Below are 21356 nucleotides of genomic sequence, written 5' to 3' on the forward strand. Positions count from 1 at the left end.
TCCTTCAAGGCTAATTAGCAAATCTTACCACACTTTCTGTTGGAATCCAATTCTGAATAGTTAAAAAGACCAGAACCTTCAGAACCTTCAACCTTCTGAATTGGCAGCTGATTGTTCTGTGCTTTAATAAACGATGATCCCTCCTTGTCAAACATTTATAATAACAAACCTCTTCTACCTCTTTGTATTATTATTTTATATCCACGCTGACCTTTGAGATCCAGCTGTCTGTACAGATGTTAGCCCACCTGCTGCCAGGTGTTTCATATTCTATCTGATCAGACTCTGTGGTTACGAGATTAATCCAAACTAACACTGGTAAGAATTTACCCTGAAGAAACATCGACACACGAGTCCAGCGATGTTTGGATAAAAGAAATGAGAATAAATGAAAGTAGCAGCAAGTGTCACTGTCGACTCAAATTCTGCCAAGTGGGTCTGAGATGGAGAAAGGTTCGGGACAGTCTGAGGGGTAAACCTGGAGGACGTCTGGACAAATGAGATCATCAAGGGCCGGCCTCCGTCCCAGCGGTTATTGATCTTTGGCTCTGGGCGATGGATTGGTAACGACATCAAGGGCCGTCAGCAGCGTCCACAGAACAGCTGCAGCAAATTAGTTTGTCGTCTGATTTGGTTAAAACGTTTCACGAGGCCACGACAGTCAAACACAAAGGTCACTGACAAATGTCGCCCGACCTTTTAACAGAAGCTTTTGAGCAACAGTTTGTGGGGACATCTTAAAACACACAACTCATCATTTATCCAACCTCACAGCCTTTATGAGAGCAAAATATCTATGTACTCTCTGTAGGTGAGTTTAAAGTTCTGACACTGGGAACAAATGTCCCCTCAGCAGATTGAAGAATTGTTTACCATTCACAGGATGGATGTTTACTTCCCTCGGGTGACTCCAGAAACGACAACAGCCTGAAGCGCTAACAAACCAAGCATCGACGCAAGCAGCTTTGACAATGGCCCCTCAGAAGTTAAATACCTTGTGGCCTTTGTTGTCGTGCTAAGAATCGAACTCACGCGTTGGAATGGAGATCGTTCGTCGGTGCACTGATGTGCTCGTAACTCGAGACTTTCCTCCAGCTTTCGTAGCTTCAGCATTCACCTTCGCCTTTATTAATATGTTCACTTGTTAATGTTTGGGCTCCCACAGTGTTTCAGTAGTAAGCAGCCATTGGTGTGTTGTACTTGAAATGACGTGTGGTCACGTCAGGTGCATGTTGGGGCATTGGCAACTTGACGCAGTGGAAAGGAAACTTTTTCTAAAGTCGGAGCACATCTGGCTTTTGATGGGTAGTGGGAGATGTCACTCTGATTGGTTAGTTGCACACTACACACAAAAACATCCACAATTAATAAAGACAGTCAGTAAAAAACCTTCTGCACCGTTTGTCTGAGTGAAGGTAGATTTGGAAACGTCCTAAATGCACTTGCTCGATGTGCTTCAGAGAGTTTTTAATATCAGCTGTAAAGTTTCTGTTTCCAAAGCTGTTTACGACCTCTGTCTGTCTCTGAGATCGAGGACATCCAGTCTTTTATTTCATCCTAACAGCCAAGTGTAAAACTCAGCTCTCTAAGGTCACAACGTTTGAATTCTCTGCTCATAATGGAATCGTATTTGTATTTAATTGCTGGAAACAGACTTCTGAATGCACGGTGTGTGTGATGAATCCGTGTGTCGGTGGAAATTACACAGAAATACTGCGATATAGCTAAAAGGAAATGTTAACAGATGAAGATGGTGAAAACTTACTGGTGGTAGTTGTAGTAATAGTACATGTACTACTATCACCAAATATTTGCAAGCTGCTGGAATGTTTGTGTGTAGACTGTTTGTTTGTTTTTCAGCAGGATTACTCAAAAACTGCTGAATGCGTTCACAACACTTGGTCGAATTGACCTTGTTGAGAAGAATTTCAGGGGACTGATATCTGTGAGTGTGGGTTGGTGCAGCTTGTTTGAATTTTCTGTACTTTCTTTGAGGAGTATTTTCTTTTGGAATTGAAAAACTCTTCAGAATCAACACACGGTCATCTCTGAGTGAGAGCCAGCTGGTGCAGATCCACATTAACACTGGATCCAGTGGTTTCATAGGGGTGAAGGAGTCATGTGGATTAGATGCAGGGTTTAAAGGGACTGTTGGGTCTCACCTCCACTGGGCGTCATTCTACTTCGTCTTGTTTGCTTCAGCTCTCGGTGGAAAACAAATATTTCTGACCTGTGTTTATCAGACTACTAAACCAACACGAGGAGCCAGCTTTTCCAGAACAGGACGTCTGTTTTCTTGAATAATCGCAGTCAGCGCTCTGAAGATGTGAGTTTGGTAATTTCCACAACAAATATGCAGATATGGAGAAAAGTTCTATTTCATTTCCGATGCTAGAGTTTAATTTCTCGGTGATAAAGATTAATCTGCCGCCTCAAAGTTACAGGAACACCAGTTTAAATATTCATGTTGTTTCACTCAAGTATTCATTTTACTACAGCGACATGTTGTATGAGCTTGTAGTATTAATTAAAATGAGCAGTATTCATTTTAATATTTATAACTGGATCACATATGAATGAGTCTGAAAGTACTGATGCTTGTTGTTATCTGTCATGTGAAGGATAAGAAAGGAGGAAACACTGCAGCCTCCTGATAGACACACACACACACACCAGTCATTTCTTCTCTGTCCTGAAGGACTAGATTGTCGTCGACTCCTCCGATTGTCTCGTCTCCGGTTTATCTCCCCTCTCTCTCCTGTTGTGTGTGATTGCTCATACATTTTTAATGTCTCTTTGTGCTTTATGGTTTTGTTCTTGTTCGTTGTATTGAGATGCAGGAACCAGGGAAAACCTGTCCTCCACAATCTGTACGTGACAAAGCTTCTTTTTACTGTGTGAACACAGTCAAGATAAATTCAACCTTATTAGTGAACAATAGTTGTTAGCAGACAGTTGCGCACTTAGACATCCATCTTGGCCACCAAATTAATGAAAGTCCAATATTCCCTCTCTTTTAGCTCCGGTTCTTTTCTGCCTCTTCTGCATTAAAGTACCCTACCTATAATTCCAATGTGGGTTTTTAGAGGTTTGTTTTGGCTGAAAACATCTGCTGCTTCCATTAAAGCAGCAGTTAGAATCAATTAGTGAAGATGTTGTTGGCTGAGCAGTTAAAGAAATAAAATGAAACTCACCAAAAAGTACCATAAAGCCAAATTTGGCCTTGTTGATGTTTTAAAAAATATTTTTAAGATGAATCCCAGATTAGAAACACACTGGTTGAATTAATGGTTGTATAAAATGAATATATATATATATTAATAAATATAGATCTCTTACTTCTCCACCACCTCTAACTAAACATTTAGAAATAATAATATTCTCTACAGTTTGGTCCCGTGCTTTCGTTCATTGTAAGGATGAGTGTCAGCTGACCGAGCTGCTGGTTCACCCTCAGGGAATCATGACTGACACTGATCACGCTACAGACACTGCTGCTTTTCCACCAGTGACGACAGATCAATAAGCTCAAATCCTCCCCCTTGTCTCACCCCCGACCCTCACACCCCCTGGAGGGCTTCATTAACACCACGACAGTTCGATGCTAAAGTGACAAATACATGAAACCTTCTGTGAGCAGTTTCCTCGACAGAAGGAACATTTCTAAATTATTTTAAATGAGCTTATTAGCTATTTTCCTTTACTCTGAAAACATTGGTTTTAAATTATTAATCCCGCCCAGTGAGACTGTATTTATTTAATGAATTACATTGGAAAGGTCTGGTTTGTTCGAACCCACAGTTAGAATATAACAGTAAATCCACTGTGACGTGTTGTTTACCATAATGTGTTGTGGTGTTTTCCCACACACCAGCATGGAGCAGCATTAGCAGTCATTTGCAAACTGTGATGGGAAGTAAAAGTTTTAACAGCCGCTGCTTTATTGCACTTTTTACGCCACAGAACGGTTTATCTCTCGGCAGCATCAGAGGAAATGACGAGATTTCACCTTAATCCAAGTGTTTATCTTCGCTATGGTGGACACTTTTAGGACGTCTTAAATTCTGTCTGTTTGTTTAAGTCAGTTTCTGTAGGAGTCTGTAACAAAAGGACTTTACTTCTCACCTGATTTATAACGTCAGTAAACATTTATTCTCAGGAGTTTATGTCTCAGTCTCTAGTTTCAAGACTTCTTCAACACCGCTGATGTTCGTTTTGTAAATTATGATCATTAAGAGTCAAATAAACCATGAAGCACCGGACGTATTGGGGCGTGGATACAGTGTGATTGACGGCTAGTACCGTCCAATGGGTGTAGGTGGGCGTGCAGTGTCAGTCAGGCTCCACCCCCTTCTTTCTCCAAATATGGTTAATTATGGTCTTAAAAAAAAACCAAGATGACACTGGACAAATTGTGGTCAGGGTGTGCTTTAGCATGCTAACACGCTAATGTTAATGGTAACATGGAATTTAAATTACAATTAGCATAGATATGGTGTTATTGTAAACCGCTAATGAATAAGCTAACGTGAAGCCCTGACATCTCCTCAGGGTTCGTCTTTAATCCAAAGTCTTCAGAAAGTCGATGTAATCTCTCACTAAACATTCCTTCCATTGGTTCATTGTGCTCCAGGGGTTTTACAACAATCCATGTTCCAAGATAAATGAGTATCTGTGCCGGCGCTCGCCGTGAGAGGCTGAAGCCTTGGTGACTTTAACAAAATTAAACAATGATTTATTTGTCCGCGCGCGCAAAAATTACAGCTCCCATGAAAATGTACCAGTGGAGCAGCAGTGTGTGGTGAAGTCATTGTAACTTGGGCTCATTAGATCCAGTTTGGTCGTCCTGTGTGGTCTTTCCAACATTCTCACTGTAATCTGTGGCCGTGTCCTGCTTTGATTGAATAATAATAATAATTATTATAACAGCCGCTGCAAAGCGCTTTACCAAGAGGACGAGTAAAAACACTAAACAAGCAAAATAACACAATTTCATTTCAAATCAAATACAGCAAATGATAATGTACAAAATCTAAAATCAAAGATCTTCGGCCACTTAACTCACAAATGGTCTCATTCTGTCAAGCTGCTGATGTAATGCTGAGAGAGGCATGAGGCACGGAGATAAAACCAGTAGTTTTATACAAATAATGAGGTCTTTTATTGTCCATGTGACACCTTTGAGTGAAGACGCAGTATAATTCCCTGGCTGTGATTCTAGTGAATGGTTTTACTGTCGATGGAGTCATGTCAAAGGTATGAACCGCAGCAATAATTAACTTTAATGTGATTTAGCTTTAACGTGCTGGAGCGTCTACAGCTGCTCCTTCAAGTCTCGATTACTGCAAACAGCCGCTATTTATACAAACCTGAGTTGTAATAAGAATTGATGATTGAATATATATATATATATATATATAAACTGTAGATCAGACGTCGGTGTACCTCTGGTTCTCACTGTACCGCCTCAGATACAGTGAGGTTATTGTGAGGCGATCAGAGCGGCTGCTTCATCACTGTCCACGTTGCAAGAAAGCCCAGTGTTCTATGTGCTTCCTCTCAGCTGAGTGAATTAGAGTCTTGTGATCCCTGCTCTAAATATACCACATTCAGCCATGAGGCAAACAGACGACGGCAGCTCACTGGATAATTTGAGAATTTTACATGAAAACAACATTCCTCTTATTTATAGATGCCATCAACACCGTTTGGCTCGAGGCCGTTGGCCTCACGGAGCTGCTGCTGCTGTGGTCGTGGACTGGTGGTCTTCACCTCAACAGTTGAAACCACATCATCTACATCCGCGTTTTAATTGTCAACGTCCTGTGGTGCGTTACCGCCGCCGGCAGCTGTGGATCAGCCGCGGATCATAAATTGTTGTCAATCGCCTGCGAACAAATACAGTTTGACCTTGTGAGCTCGATACGAGGGAATCGGTCCCTCCCATGTTCCTCCTGCGTGTTTTTCTAACGTGACATCCACACGAAGACGCATCAACAAGTTTGCAAAACGCTGCAGGTCCCGTTTTAGTTTGAAAACTGCGGCTGCGTTTCAGTCTGGAGGAGCTGAAATTCAGATTTTTTTTGGGGGGGAAATTATGACACAACCACTTGGTTATGGGTCTTTTCGGTCACGACGTAGCCTTCGCTGATTCATCGGGCCGCTGTCACACGATCCCCCTTCATGAAGAAAACAATCGGCCTCAGCTGCCAGTGGAGAACACGACATGGAGAATCAATTAGAAGTGTCACTGACCCTGTTGTCTTTACTGTTTATACAACTGTTTGAATGTGGAGGAGAGCTGCTGTTACATAAGGAGTCTGTTTATGAGTGAGCGGTCATGTGATGTGTTTTTAAGGATTCAAACTGATTCACAGTGTGGAGATCGATTTAGTTTGAAAAAAAAAGTTTTTTGGGGGGAAGAATTCTCAACAGTTCTGTGGATTTGTAACAGCGGCAGCTCTTCTTGTTCGCGTGTGGCTGCAGAGGGCGCTGTTCCTCTGGATGAGTTAATCAGTGTTGCTTTAACTACTTTATTTCCGTGTCCCTAAAGTTTTCAGTTTCAGTTTTAACTGAGTTCACAGAAAGTTCACACAAACAATTAACCGCTGCAGCTGTCGCTAATCTGTTATCATCACCTCGGGGCTCGTGTGGGGACGAAGACTCCAACTCTGAATTAGAATTTCACATTTTAATACTCGTTTCTTTCTTTTGCAATAATTGTTGATAAATTACAACATTTCTAACTTTACAATAAACGTTCTGGAGTAAAAAGTAGAAAATGTCTTCAGGTAAAGTTACATAAAATGGAAATTGTACCGAAGGACGTAACATTTATATGCTGCTCTTTTTCTGTATTTCTGCACTGACCCCCCCTCTGTCACACACACACACACACACACACACACACACACACACACACACACACACACACACACACACACACACACACACACACACACACACGTGTCTGTTGGAGGCTGACACTGTGAGTTTCTCAGTGTATCTGTGTGTTAACCCACATCTCTGTGTGTTTTCCCGCAGGTTGATATCGTGGTCATCACTATGACTGATGGGGATTATGACTACCTTATAAAACTCCTTGCCCTGGGGGACTCCGGCGTGGGGAAGACCACCTTCTTGTACCGATACACAGACAACAAGTTCAACCCCAAGTTCATCACCACAGTCGGTATCGACTTCAGGGAAAAGAGAGTGGTGAGTTCTCACCGGTGTAAAAATATAAGCTTCAGAGGATGAGGTCTGGTTACCACAGCTACTGAGGTTTTTTAGTTTTAAACAAGCAGTGAGTCAGGTTAGATTACAGTTTTATTTATAAAGCACATTTCATACACAGAAGTAGATTCACTGATTAAGAGTTTAAAAAGGAAAAAAAATACAAGTTGAAAGAGATAGAACTGTGTAAAATAATAGAAAACGTAGTACGACCTTGTAAAATAATTTGTTTAAAGACACTTGTGAATGAAAAACAGTAGATGTTGAGTCACAGTCGAGGAGATGGAATGAAAAGATGGTTCAGGTTAACGTGTTCGTTTCAGTTGCATTAAAAAGATGAAAAAGAAACGTCATCGCACCTCCATCGCTCGCTTCTTCTCCCGGTGTCTCCTCACATGGACTCACTGGGACTCTACTCGTGTCACTGTCCATCAACAAAACAATACTTGAACAGGAACGAGGGACAAGTTCAACATGTTCTTTATATTCAGCTCATTTTCCTCCTTGTTAACCACAACTGCCCAATAAAGGATTAAAACCCTGAGACAGCGACAGACGGCAGCTTCACATATTCACCCGCTGCCTGGTTCTGGATGAAATACCTTGAAAACAAGCTGTGACCTTAGCGCACACACACACACACACACACACACACACACACACACACACACACACACACAAAGAGGATGTGAGGTATGATGATCGATCCTATGAGTCATCCAGAGCTGTTGAAGCTGTGTTTTCTCAGAGGTGTGAGGGATGTGCAGCACCAGGCCCGGCTCACTCCCCGGCTCACTCCCCGGCTCAGATTTTCCACGTATCACACGGCGACGATCTGAATATATTTTTCATGATAAGATTCCAGAGACAAACTTAAACATTTTCTCCAGGTCTCAGTGACAGAATCCACGCTGAGAATAAAATCCCCTCAAAGACAAGTCGTCCCTTGTTTCCCCCGCAGCTCCTTGTGAGTCTGTTTGATTGAATTGCATCTTGCTGTGAGATACTTTCGATGCTCTTGCCTCCGTAATAGAACTCTGAAGATGTAGCTTTATATGCAGATACAAATGTTGTTGTGTCTGTGGAATAAAAACTGCTCCCGTCATGTTTCTGTCTCTTCAGGTGTACACAGCGTCCAACCCCAATGGGACGACCACAGGGAAAACCTTCAAGGTTCACCTTCAGCTCTGGGACACGGCCGGACAGGAGAGGTGGGCGTGAAACTTTTAACAGTTTCTAAAGGCCTGATGACTCACTGCAGGATGATGTGGCATTATTTGTATAATTCTGATTCCATTCATTCAGCTCCTGATGAATCCAATAATCTTCTAGCTGTGTTTTAATCTCGCTGCTGGAAAACGAAGCAGATGAGATTCAGAGGAAACAGGAAAGTTTAGGGAGTAAAAATCTAAAGATGTTAAGATACTTGTGTTACATATTGTATTTGATGATTATTTGTGGGTCGTTAAGAGCAACCTCTTCCTCTGACATGTAAATCTAAACCTCCACAGTGGTGCCCAGTGGTCCTTAGAGGAACTACACCTCCCACATAATATGGAGCAGCCCGATGTGCTGTTTTTATCTCTATTTGTTTTTAACCCTGTTTGTTGAATGTTCCAGGTTCCGCAGCCTGACGACGGCGTTCTTCAGAGACGCCATGGGCTTCCTGCTGATGTTCGATCTCACCAGCCAGCAGAGTTTCCTTAACGTCAGAAACTGGATGAGTATGTTTTTATTTAAAAAAAGGTTCCTTTGTCGTAGCTGTCAGACATTTTAGGTGTGTGAGGATTCAGATTTATCCGATTTATATTTGCACATCTCATTTGTTCGCCACTGTCGTCTATTCTCTTTCATTTCCAGGTCAGTTACAGGCCAACGCCTACTGTGAGAACCCAGATATCGTGTTGATAGGAAACAAGGCCGACCTGGCCGACCAGCGGGAGGTTCAGGAGAAACAGGCCAAAGAGCTGGCCGATAAATACGGGTACTTTTAGTTTTTAATGCACTTAAATTTGCACATGCATTTGTATAGACAGTGAAGCAGCTGCAACACGTCACATAACACAACAGACCGTCAATGCATGACTTGTCTCCACTTAAACAAATGACTTCCTGGTTAGAGGCAAAGAGCGTTTCCTGGTTCCTCTCCAGTCGGCAAAACTCGGTCTGATGTTGCCAGGCAACAAAACTCAGTTCAGGGATGTACTCACAGGATAAACATCAGGGACTGATTTACATGTTCAGTTAATTCAGATATCATGTTTTTAAAGTAAGTCATGTTTACAGATTCATAAATCTATGTACTAAAATTCTAAAATGTGTTAAAAGAAGAAAATCATTCAAATTGACTCGTGGAGCTTTTGAATAAAACGTCTTCTGGTCTTGACCCTCACAGGATCCCGTACTTTGAGACGAGTGCGGCCACGGGAACGGAGGTGGACAAGGCGGTGATAACGCTGCTGGACCTGGTCATGAAGAGGATGGAGCAGTGCGTCGACAAGCCGCCCGCCGAGCCGGCCAACGGTAACGGGGCGGCAAAGCTCAGCGATGCGCAGCCCAACGAGAAGAAATGTGCGTGTTAGGTCACGAGGCGTCCGAGGAAACAACCTGTCAGTGCTCGTCCATCGTCACGTTCCCTCCATAGTTTACTTTCCTCCTCCCGTCATGTTTGATTGCATGTTTCTTTGTCGTCTCTCTAAAACTAACCTTTAACCACCATCTTCTTCTTCTTCTTCTTCTTCTTCTCTTCCCCTCTGAACTGTCCGCCTCTCTGACAACAGAGCAACCCGACCTCGGGATGAAATTAAAACAGGAGGAAACAGTTGAATGTGCCTCGTTTAAAACAAGCAGTCGGAGATTCGAGCGCTGTATGTTCCCACCTGCACGGTTCACAGGTGGTTTCATTTCAATTAGTCCAAACTTTTGTTTTTTCAATTTAAATCTGGTTCTTTTGAGAGTTTCCTCCGGACCAGGCTGAACAACCGAGTGACCGACATTCCCCCGTTTCACACCGTGTTCGATGCTGTACCCGTATTTCCAGAACACACAGCAGCTTTGTGGGATTCTATCGTTTGCAAAATTTGCACAAAATTATGTTTTGCATAACTGACCATTAATACAACACTTAAAAATAGAATAATCGTCAATTACAAAAACGTTTCTTAGCAAAACTTTTGTAACTAAACTTTCACATCAAAAGTTTAGCCAACCCAAGTTTAGTTACAAAATTTTAGCTGACAAAAGTTCAAAAACAAAACTTTTGCTAACAAAGTTTTGCTGACAAAAGTTTAGCTTGGAAAATGTAGTTACAAAAGTTAAGTACAAACATTTAGCTAACAGAAGTTCGGCTTAAAAAAGTTTAACTAAAAGTTTAGTTATAAAAGTAGAGCCAAACTTTTGTTAGCTAAACCTAATAAAATTTTGCAAACCGGTTAAGTTACAAAGGTTTAGCAAGAAAACTTGACAAACACTTCTTTGCTGTTTTTGTTTGTTTGTAAATTACTGACATACGATTCTTTAGAAATAGTATTTATTCATATAACGTGAATATTTTTCATTGCTATGAAAACATCCGATGATTTCACACGTGTATGTTTATAAATGTTGAAGCAGCTAATGTTCCATTAAAACCTCCGTGATGAGTTTTGGCTGAAAACAGATTTGCAGATTGTTAAAATATTTTTGATTGAATATGGGTACAGCATGGTACATGAGGAATTCTGGGAAAAATCCTGTGTTGTATATTATCGATAGAGCATCATCGGCCAGGATTCCCGTATTGTTCCGAGCGGATCTACTGCCTTGGCTTTTAAAGCGTTATTCCGTTGTGGAGCGACAGAACTCAGCCACGTTGTTTTCTCTGTGGTTCCATCGTCACCAGAACATTTAACTGAAAACAAACCTGCAGCACAGTCTGAAAGATTCACGAGGATTTAACAGAACAACACGGTGTTTGAATGACAGCTCCGCAGAAACAAGTTCAATAACAGTTGATGATCATATAAAATAAAATAAACTTCAGATCTTCAGAGCAGCTGAACTTTCACCTCTTTTTAATGGATAATCACACAAAGTGAAATTACGCTTTAAGGCCCCACACGACCAATGTTTTTAGAATATGACAGATTATTTATATTATATAAAATATAAATATAAAACGGAGAATATTATTATTTCTGTTGTTCACGTTTTGTTGTTTTTTCACGTCCATCGCGAGCAAATTATCTCAACTGAAGCCGTCACGTTTTCCCAAAATACACATTTCTTAACGAGACGTGTCTCAAAGAACTCGTGAAGAAATGTCTTTGCTCTGAACTGGACTTTTTGATTTTTGGCTCAACACTTGAAGTTGTAACTTTTCGTCACCGTAGTTTGTCGTGCGGCACTATGTTGTTTTAGTTTTGTTGCGTAACGGACCATTTCACAGTCGGTGTAGAAACTTCACGACGCCTGAGCACAGTGGGAAACATTCGTCTTTAGTGGCTCAGTAGATGAAAATTTACAGAGAATGATATTTAAATATCAAAAAATCAACTTTGGTTCCGAGATGATTTCTTTTGTTTTAAGTGCAACTCAACGATTTCCCTCACATCAAGTGAAACCTTGATCTGCCTTACTTCATGAACAATCTTGAGCCGAGTTGAGTTGCCCCGGAAACAACGGACATCTTCTATTGTCATTGTTTTCTCTCCTGCTGCGAGTTCAACCTGTTGTTTTCTTTAACTTGTCGTCATCGTCCCAACCAACAGCTGTAAAATATTCAAACCACAGCTGGTTGGTTTTCAAAGTAAAACCAGAGGCTGCCAAACGGGTGAACACTAACGTTAATGATGTGGCTAATTAACGGAAACGGTCGAGGTTTGGCGTCGCTTCATCGTTACGTATATTTAATCTGTGCCAAATAAAAAAACAGGAAACACAACAGAGGAGAAATTCTGCTTTTCACTACGAGAAAAATCTGCCTTTCATGGTTAAAACATGTTTTTCCGCGTGTTCTTTTTTTTAAATTTCAAAGCCAAACAGTCATTTGCCAACAGCTGATCTCGGTGCCATACACAACACTAAGAAGATTGAGATGTTCAGACAGTGTCACGTTCTCCACCAGTTATTTAGCTGCATTATAACAACAATGTTCTCAGAAACGATTGTGTCTCAGTAGGTTTGTTGTACAGTTTCATAATTTATGTTATCATGATGTACAGGTTATGTTATTTTCTATAGGCTATGCATTTCTAAACATTTAATAGACGTTTTAGTTTTAATTCATTAAGTAATTTGTGTTGTTTAAGCTGAAGTTGAAACCTTTGGCCACCAGGGGGTGGCGCAATATGCCGAAAAAAATCGCATTGTCATATTATCACCTGATGAAAGTCTGCGTAGTTTAAAAAAACCAATTTGTCTAAAGGTTCCAGTTTCTTCACAGCCAGATCCTATTTTCAGAAAACCTCTGCCCCCTGCTGGCTTGATGAGACACAACCAGACAGTTAAAAAAAAAGCTGCAGGAGATTAAAGCTGAGTTCACTCAGAGTGTAACCTTTAAAAATACAAAACTACATTTTAATAGAAGAATACTGATCCATCCAGCTCCTGAAGTCTTTCACCAGGTTTTAAAAGTGTTGATTTCATTCATTTCATTTCATTTTCAGGTTTGTTAATTGTTGAAAAATCTAAAATTTGGACTTTTCTCTGTAAATAAAACAGTTAATTATGAGGAAATTAGATTAGTTGCCTTTAAATGTCATGTAGCCTTACGTGAGCACGATGACCGACGCCTACTTCAGGGGAATTCAGTAATTTCAATGAATTTATTTTCCATTAAAATAAAATAAAGCGTTGAAATTTGTCCGTAAGCAACATTTTAAATTACCCAACAGCTCAGACTGAATGAAGCAGCTCGGCACAAGAAAACTTGAGCATCAACAGAATCACTGAATTATTAGAAATGATGGGTTTTGTTTCTCACATTCTTCAAATTAAAAAACTTTTCTTTTTAAACGGATGCCTTTCGATCGTGACAATCTGAACCAAACCATCAGCTCTGATCTGATGCTTCTGTTGCTCGACATCTTATTTCTTATTTAAATCACGAATCTTTCCTCTTTTTTTGTAGCATCAAGTTTCCACGTTTCTCTTAAAGCGTCTCGTTCGTTAACCTCATTAATAAACTTTTTTTACTTCACTTGGAAAGTTTACACAGTTTGACGAGTCATGTTGTGCCTGTTAGTAACTGAACCTCTGTTACGTCTGTGAGCTACTGAATATTTTACTGCATTATTGATTATAGATTACAAAACAGAGGAGAGCAGAAGTCCTGATGTTGTTTTTGTGCCCGATATATCAAAACAACTAATTAATCCAAGTACCTCTAAGAGCTTTTATTTTTGGAAATTCTCTGTGTGTGAATACTCTGATGCCTGCGGTTTGTACACGTTCGTTCTGTTTTCACCGTGCGTATTGATGCCTGTGTGTGTTTGTCGGGTTTGTTGCACCGTCAGCATGTTTGACACCATGAGAAAGGAATGACCTGTGATGTGTTTAGTGTTTCTGATGTCTGAGCTGCAAATAAATCTCTGTGGTTGTTTTTACCCCTTGGGTTTTTTTCTCCACAATGATCTGACTTGAAGCAGATGGAGGCCAACGTGTTTGAGGAGAAAATTGAAATAGAAACATTTTAATTTTCACAGACCGCGGTATCACCGCAACTCAAGCAAACACTGTACTGAGCATTTAACTCTTTAGAAAACAGAGAATGAAACATAAAATGTTCATTGTTCAAGATAGAAACCATTTTGAGCACAATTTATTATCTCCTGTGCACAAGATGCATTTCAGCTTTGGAATAATCTGAGAATATAATTTTGTTAAAGGCACAATTATAAAAAAAAAAAGAAAAAGAAAAAGGAATCAGATCTTTAATCGAAGACACTTGTGAGTGATTAAAATTCAATCCTTGGTTTTAACGTGTTGATAATTGTCTAGATAAGTAAAAGCAAAACTGTAACAAAAACATTTGACGCTGAAACACTTGATGAGATTTCTCTGGTTTCCGTGGTAACAGCATTGTGAGACTTGACAGCTGATTAAAGACAAATTCGTACAATAACAACTTTGGAATGTGACGTGTTTGTTGTTCACCTCATCGCTTGACTGTTTGTGTCTGATCACAACTAGTTCAACACTCGATTCTGGAAATAGAACTGAAATCGAATCTGTTCAGTCCAAGTGATGAAAAGTTGAAGACGTTCGCTTTGTGAGGTCGCTTTGACTTTAACCTTCGATCACCAAAATCGAATCATGTCATCCTCGAGTCCAAGTGAATGTTTGAACCAAATGTGAACAAATTCCCTTGAGGCCTTTCGGAGTTATCGGGTTCACAAAGCAAACTTTTTTTTTGTGAGGTCAAAGTGACCTTGAACCTTGAGCGTTGGCAACCAAAATTGAATCATGTCATCCTCGAGTCCAAGTGAATGTTTGTACCAAATGTGAAAGGATTCATCCAAAGCGTTCTGAAGATATCACATTCAGAAGGTAAAAAAAATTGCTTTGTGAGGTCAAAGTGACCTTGAGCCTTGAGCGTTGGCTACCAAAATCTAATCAGGTCATCTTCGAGTCCAAGTGAATGTTTGTACCAAATGTGAACAAATTCCCTTGAGGCCTTTCGGAGTTATTGGGTTCACAAAGCAAACCTTTTTTTCTGTGAGGTCAAAGTGACCTTGAGCGTTGGCTACCAAAATCTAACGAGGTCATCCTTCATGTGAAAGGATTCTCTGAAAGTGTTCCGAGGCTTAAAAACCCACCTGATGCAAAGAATTGACAGTGGAGAAGATTTATTTGCATTTTGTTTTAAGACACTTCTCAGCACGAGAGACAGGATGAAACAAACATAAATACCCGAGAACAGTTGAACCTGTAGAGTGTGAAGTGTAGTTACAAAAATAATTATTTTTACATATCTGTCGACGCTGCCAATTTCATTCAAGAGGAAAGACTAAAGAAAAAAAATACTCGTGACATTGTGAAGTAATTAGATTCCCGACAGTTAAAACATTAAAATCTTTCATAATAAAACTCTGTGATTCCACAACACACATGCATCATCAAGCGTAAACAGGAGAATCTGAGTATTAGCTTTATGTCTCTAACACGATGTAAAAAAAAAAAAGGGAACATGCAGGTCTGTAAAAACATCCACAATTAAAATCGGAGAATTAAACCAGTGAATAAAAGTGATGATTTGTATTTAATGACTCAGTTTGTTTCTGTGACAGGTTTTTTCTTCTTTAACACTTTATCAACAAACATCCAGAATTTTATTTACGTCTGAGACGGACAATATCTCAGCTGTTGCACTAAAAACTGCATTTTAATTAAAAATACATTTAAAGCAACTTTTAACTCTGGTTTTTGTTTGATATGTGAAGTGTGACATGAGATTTTCTTCATCGATGTTAAAAAGTTTGTCTCATGAGCAGAAACTTTGTGACGGAGGCTCGGTGAGTTTCAATAACACATTAACCCCTAAAATCCCTGAAACTGAACTTTAAAATCATCTCATTCTCTTAAAATTGAAAAACTTTCCCCCGACAAGCGACTGCAAACAAAGAAGATTCAACGACCTTCATCTTCATCGTCTCAAAAACACCACAAAATAAAAATTCAATATAAATAATCTCGGAACTGTTTCTGTGTGTGAATCAAAAACAAAGATTGTGTTTTTTTACCCTGTAAAATGTCAGCGTGTGATATATATTTAAATACTGCAGGAGATAATGAACCAAACTCTTTCTAACATAAAACCCTCATTATGAGAAACTGTCAGCAACGATATGGAAAACATAAAGAAAACAAGACTTTTCTAGAGAAAAATATCAGCTGATGTGAGAATTTCACAGATAAATCTGTGTCGATATGTAAACGTTTACTTTATAACTAGAAACTTTTAAATGTATTTAACAAACAAACCAAAAAATGCAGAAAATATGTTCTTGTTTTGTATTTTACATAAAAAAATATTTTTAAATTCAGTTCAATTAAATGAAATTCAATTATTTAGTTGTTTTTGTAGTTTTTGGTTAAACTAAAATCTCAAACCTCAATTATGTTTCTTATTCAAAAAGGTTTTGATAAAAACATCTTTGTGAAAATCTCATCTTTATAAAAATTAGATTCTGAGGAGAGTGTTTCAGTGAAGCTGTCAATTAACCAGTCGAGCTTTTCATTTGAATGTGTTGTGTTTCCTGCTGGTCGCCAGGAGGGGGCGATGGATAATTAAGATAATTTTCCAATAATTTCTTTGAATGCAATTTGATACTGATAATTACAAAAACTCATTTTAAATTAATGTGTCATAAAAGTAATTTATGTGTTGAAAACAGCAGAACTTTCAAAATCAACTCGTAGAAACTTCTTGATGTTTAGTCTCAAAATGTTTCTTCTATTTAAACTATTATTAGCACCAAAACACCAGGATGATTTCCAAGAGAATGATTAAACGACAGGCGGATTTCACACTAAAATGTTAGTTAACACCATCAGCTTTTAAATCATAAGAGCAAACAAATACTTTTTAGAACAAAGTTGTATTTTGTCATTTGGACGACTGGTGGTGGCAGGTTTTAAAAAACGCTCCCTATCTTCACTGTCAGTGAAAAGACGTGGTCGTTTTTCTGCTTTAAAATAACAATATATATATATTTATATATATATATATATATATAAATATACAGATGTGTTTTGTGCTGAGTCAATGTTCGGAGGGTTCAGACTTTGGTGACGTTTTCTGTTTGTTGCGGCGGCGGCGGCAGCGGCTGCTCGTCGTCTTCTTCGTCCACGTTCAGGTCCAACCTCAGGTTATCAAGAGTCTGACGGATGGTCAGAGTCTCTATCTGTCTGTGAGAGACACAGAGAGAGGACGGTTGATTGAGACGAGACGAGATGATATAAGATAAGATAAGAAAAGAGGAGATGATATAAGATAAAATGATATAAGATAAGATGATATAAGATAAGATAAGATAAGAGGAGATGATATAAGATAAGATGATATAAGATAAGATGATACAAGATAAGATAAGATGATATAAGATAAGATAAAATGATATAAGATAAGATAAGATAAGATGATATAAGATAAGATAAGATAAGATAAGATGATATAAGAAAAGATAAGATGATATAAGATAAGATGATATAAGATAAGATAAGATGATATAAGATAAGATAAGAAAAGAGGAGATGATATAAGATAAAATGATATAAGATAAGATAAGAGGAGATGATATAAGATAAGATGATATAAGATAAGATAAGATGATATAAGATAAGATCATCTTTTCTTAGTCCCACAATGAGGAGCCCGTGTGAGGGTTGAGTAAAGAGAACGTACTTCTTCTGATGATGGCCTTGCAGCTGCTTCCGCAGCGTGGCGTTTATCTCCATCTCCTCGGACAGCTCTCTCTGGGTCATGCGGTGATGCGCCTCCTTCCTGCTCGCATCCTCCTCCGCCTCGTTCAGCTGACGCTTCAGGGAACGGATCCTCTGGTTCATCTGGACGGTCACAGATCACCATGGTTAGTTTGGACGAAGCATGAAAACCTCCCTGCTCATCAACGCTCCATTTTGAGGCAATTTAAACATTTCTAAAAGTCAGTATAATATAATACACTATAAAAACACAGGTAAGAACCTCTACAGAGAGGAATACAACTAATGATCGGTACAAATATTTAAAGTCTTAGATTTAGTGAATCCATTCGAACAAGAAAGGTTGACGATATCAAATGTTAAAACGAGCAACGATAATGAAACTGTCCACACACGGAACCTGATCCTGAGAAGTTTTACCTCCGTTTGTTTTTTACAGAACACGTTTTCTTGAAACTCTGTGAAAAGATGAAACTTGGGGACTAAGAATGAAAGCAGAACATTTTGGCTTTGATCTGAACATAAAGGTGGAGTCAGGGATTTTTTTATACGACTTTCTTTGTCAGAGGTTTGAGCTCTACTGATGGTTTCATTTATATTTATGTGTATTTCAGATTTTTGTTTCACTAATTGATTAATTGATTTGTGTGTGTGTGTGTGTGTTTGTGTGTGTGTGTGTGTCTCACCAGGTCTTTCTGTTCGTTAGCTATCCTGTGCTCCTCCTCCATCTGATCACTCAGCTCGTTGATTCTTCTCTCCAGTTTACCGATGGTGTTTGTCAGAACAGCTTTGTTCCTGCATCAAAACACACAAACATTACACATCGACTGGATTATTTATATTATCTAACACCAGTTCCAGTGTTTGTTCAAAGCTCCGGTGAATATCAAAGACTTACTAACTCAACTTTATCCTGTTATTTATTTAATTATCATTCACCTTCTTCGATATTTCGTTTTTTGTATTTTATAATATTCATGTGGCTTTTTTTTTCTCCTTTAAATGTTTTTTATTTTATCTTCTTATCTTTATTCCAAATAAACTAAACTGAAACTAAACCAGACAATAAGAAAATCTTTTTTATCCAGAGGAAATCAGCGGGACCACGTGACCGACCTCTCCTCCGTCCTCAGCAAGTTCTCCAGCTCTTTGGCTCGACTCTCCGCTCTGGAGACGACGTCGTCCGGAACCCTGGAGCTCTGCAGCTCGTCCACCTCCAGACGCAGCTCACGCAGCTGCACACGGAGAGAGACTCAAGTTACAGACGGACGACTACGTATCAAGAGCTTTTCAGGTCAAAGTTCACTTCAATTATGTTTTTAGTGTGGAAATATAGTGAAACACACACAGACACACACACACACACACAGTACCTGTCTCTCCATGACGACCTTATCAGTTTCCAGTTGGTCGTTCAGATCTTTCTCCTGAATCACTTTCAGCTGCAGCTGCTCCGTCTGATCAGAAACAAGAAATGAGTCAACGACCGACAAAGACACGAACATCATTTCATTTGAAGTCTGTCGGTTTCGCCACCTGTTCGATGGCCCTCTTGTGTTTGGCCGCCCATCTCTTCTCGCTGTCTTGCAGCTCCTCCAGCTCGCTCTCCATGTCGATCATCTTCTCCTGAGAGAAAACAGAAATCAAATGGAGTCGTTCAAACAAACTTCTGGTCTGAGGTCAGGTTATTCAGAACTGGGGCGGATTGTGATGAATATTTGGAATTATGGAATTAGCACTGAACGATGATTTGCATAATTGTTGCTCCATTAATCCCAAAGTCTGAAGTTTTTCATGTGTTTGAATCATGAGCTCGTTAAGACACTGCGGAGAGTTAACGATGAAACAAGTTTATGTCTTTTAATCAGTTATTTGATGATTTCTGACTCCACATATATTTCTGATTTATTTTTGTACCATAGAAGGAAGCGGGACGTTTTCCATCTTTTTTCAATGAGCTGTTTTTAACGATGTCCATGTGGAGTAAGAACCACCGAGTGTTTGTACCTGAGCCTGTTTGAGTTGTTTGGCCAGATCGTCTCTGGTCTGGTTTGTCCCCTGCAGCTCCATGTGGAGGTCCTCCACCGTCCTCTCCGCCTGTTTACACTGCAGCTGTATCCGCTCCCTCAGCTGGATCTCCTCCTCCAGGGTTCGCTCCTTATCGATCAGCTTCCCAGACACCTGCACAGGACAAACACACATCTCACAGCTGCTGCCGCACCGAAGGTCTCGTTTACACAACCAAGCAGCCAGAACACGTGAAACCCTATTTTGACATGTTTCATGTGTCACGTCTCAAAGTGCCGCTGGGGCTGATGGGAGTTGGGTCTACCTCTCCCTGAAGACGGCTGACGAGGTTCTCCAGTCGCTGCAGCTCCTGGTCCTTCTCCAGCAGAGTCTCCTCCAGCTCCTCCACCCTCATATGGGCGTCGTCACGCAGCTTCTGGTGCAGGTTCACCTCGGCTGAGGCCTGCGACGACACCAGCAGGGCCTCGCTCAGCTGCAAACACACAGGACGTTACACATGTTGTATGTGCTCATCTGAGCGCTGGATCCAGGGAGCATGTGGTGAAGTTTGAAATAATGATTGAATGTTTTCAAAGTAATTCAAATTGCTCAGCAAATGAAAAATTAAACTTTAATCATTTTCAACTTTGCATCTGTTTCTTTATTCAAAGCAACACTATGCAACTTTCACTGGGCAACAGCGCCCTCTGCAGCCACATGTGGGGATTACTTCTGTTCCACGCCGAGGAAAACAAATCAACATGGAGACGAGAAAGGAAAAAACAGAAGTTTAAATATGACGTCGTCACTTTACCTCCGTCTCCAGCCTGAGGAGGTTGCTGTTGAGCTCAGACGTCCTCTTGTCTTTAGAGTCCTTGTCCACCTCCAGCTCCTCCAGTTGTCTCTCGGCCGACCACAACTTCTCCGCCAGAGACTTGGCGTGCTGCGTCTGCTTCTCCAGGTTCTCCTGAACATACAACACACACGTATGACACACACGTGTAAACCATGTTCAGAGTTCTGCTTCTTAAGACAACTTGACTGAAACTCTACCTCAGCGTCCTGGATCCTGTTTTTGAGCGACTGCTGGAGGAAGTTGAAGGCGTACTCCTGAGTGTTGGCCTCCACCATCATGTCCCGCGCCTCCCGCACCTCAATCTGCACACGACAAGAGTTCATCATCCACGTGTTGAACAGCGTCACAGCGACAGTATCATGATGTCACCTTCATACCTCCATCTCTCTGTATTTCTCCCCCATCGACTGGGTCTCTCTCTCCATCTCTAGCATCTGCTCCCTCATCCTCTTCATCTCATTGGTCAGCTGAGCGTTGGCGCGGATCACATCCTCGTTGTTCACCAGGAGGCCGCGCATCTCGAACCTTCACAGAGAAACAGACGTTTGAAAGTTTGAAAGGCGAGAGAAAGATCTGCAGCAGCGAGACAAGATCCTACAAATAACACAAGAAGTAGTAAAAATAAAAATATCAATTAACAATGTCGAGCAGCAAAGTTCTGTAAAGATCAAAATAAAAAAGTGAAGACAAACAAACTTAGAGCCAGTGGTGGTGAGGTCACACCCCAAGTTTATAAGAAAGAACATTGTTAAGAAAGTAAGAACGAAAGAAACAAATGAAGGAAAGTAAGAGACAAATTAAAGAAAGAAAGAAAGAAATAAAGAGACAAATTATA

General features: G+C 40.2%; 2 protein-coding genes across 4 annotated transcripts in view; one reads left to right on the plus strand and one right to left on the minus strand.

The window, feature by feature from the left end:
* Nucleotides 1–13820, plus strand: part of rab27b (RAB27B, member RAS oncogene family) — a 33422-nt gene extending 19602 nt beyond the window's left edge. For all 3 annotated transcript variants that reach the window (XM_069513943.1, XM_020105902.2, XM_020105901.2), the window contains exons 2-6: nucleotides 7045–7218; nucleotides 8359–8447; nucleotides 8857–8960; nucleotides 9097–9220; nucleotides 9632–13820. In XM_069513943.1, coding sequence (XP_069370044.1) covers nucleotides 7066–7218; nucleotides 8359–8447; nucleotides 8857–8960; nucleotides 9097–9220; nucleotides 9632–9818 — 657 coding nt within the window. In that variant the 5' untranslated portion in view covers nucleotides 7045–7065 and the 3' untranslated portion in view covers nucleotides 9819–13820. The remainder of the gene's footprint in view (nucleotides 1–7044; nucleotides 7219–8358; nucleotides 8448–8856; nucleotides 8961–9096; nucleotides 9221–9631) is intronic.
* A 1225-nt stretch (nucleotides 13821–15045) lies between these two features.
* The window catches only part of LOC109641436 (cingulin-like protein 1), a 35280-nt gene continuing 28969 nt past the window's right edge, over nucleotides 15046–21356 (minus strand). Inside the window, exons 13-23 of the mRNA XM_069513934.1 lie at nucleotides 20899–21046; nucleotides 20719–20823; nucleotides 20480–20632; nucleotides 19991–20158; nucleotides 19666–19839; nucleotides 19195–19284; nucleotides 19032–19115; nucleotides 18775–18893; nucleotides 18345–18453; nucleotides 17621–17781; nucleotides 15046–17124 (exon numbers count right to left, since the gene is read on the minus strand). Coding sequence (XP_069370035.1) covers nucleotides 16995–17124; nucleotides 17621–17781; nucleotides 18345–18453; nucleotides 18775–18893; nucleotides 19032–19115; nucleotides 19195–19284; nucleotides 19666–19839; nucleotides 19991–20158; nucleotides 20480–20632; nucleotides 20719–20823; nucleotides 20899–21046 — 1441 coding nt within the window. The 3' untranslated portion in view covers nucleotides 15046–16994. The remainder of the gene's footprint in view (nucleotides 17125–17620; nucleotides 17782–18344; nucleotides 18454–18774; nucleotides 18894–19031; nucleotides 19116–19194; nucleotides 19285–19665; nucleotides 19840–19990; nucleotides 20159–20479; nucleotides 20633–20718; nucleotides 20824–20898; nucleotides 21047–21356) is intronic.

The sequence above is a fragment of the Paralichthys olivaceus genome, chromosome 18 (assembly GCF_024713975.1).
Source record: "Paralichthys olivaceus isolate ysfri-2021 chromosome 18, ASM2471397v2, whole genome shotgun sequence".
Lineage (NCBI taxonomy): Eukaryota > Metazoa > Chordata > Actinopteri > Pleuronectiformes > Paralichthyidae > Paralichthys > Paralichthys olivaceus.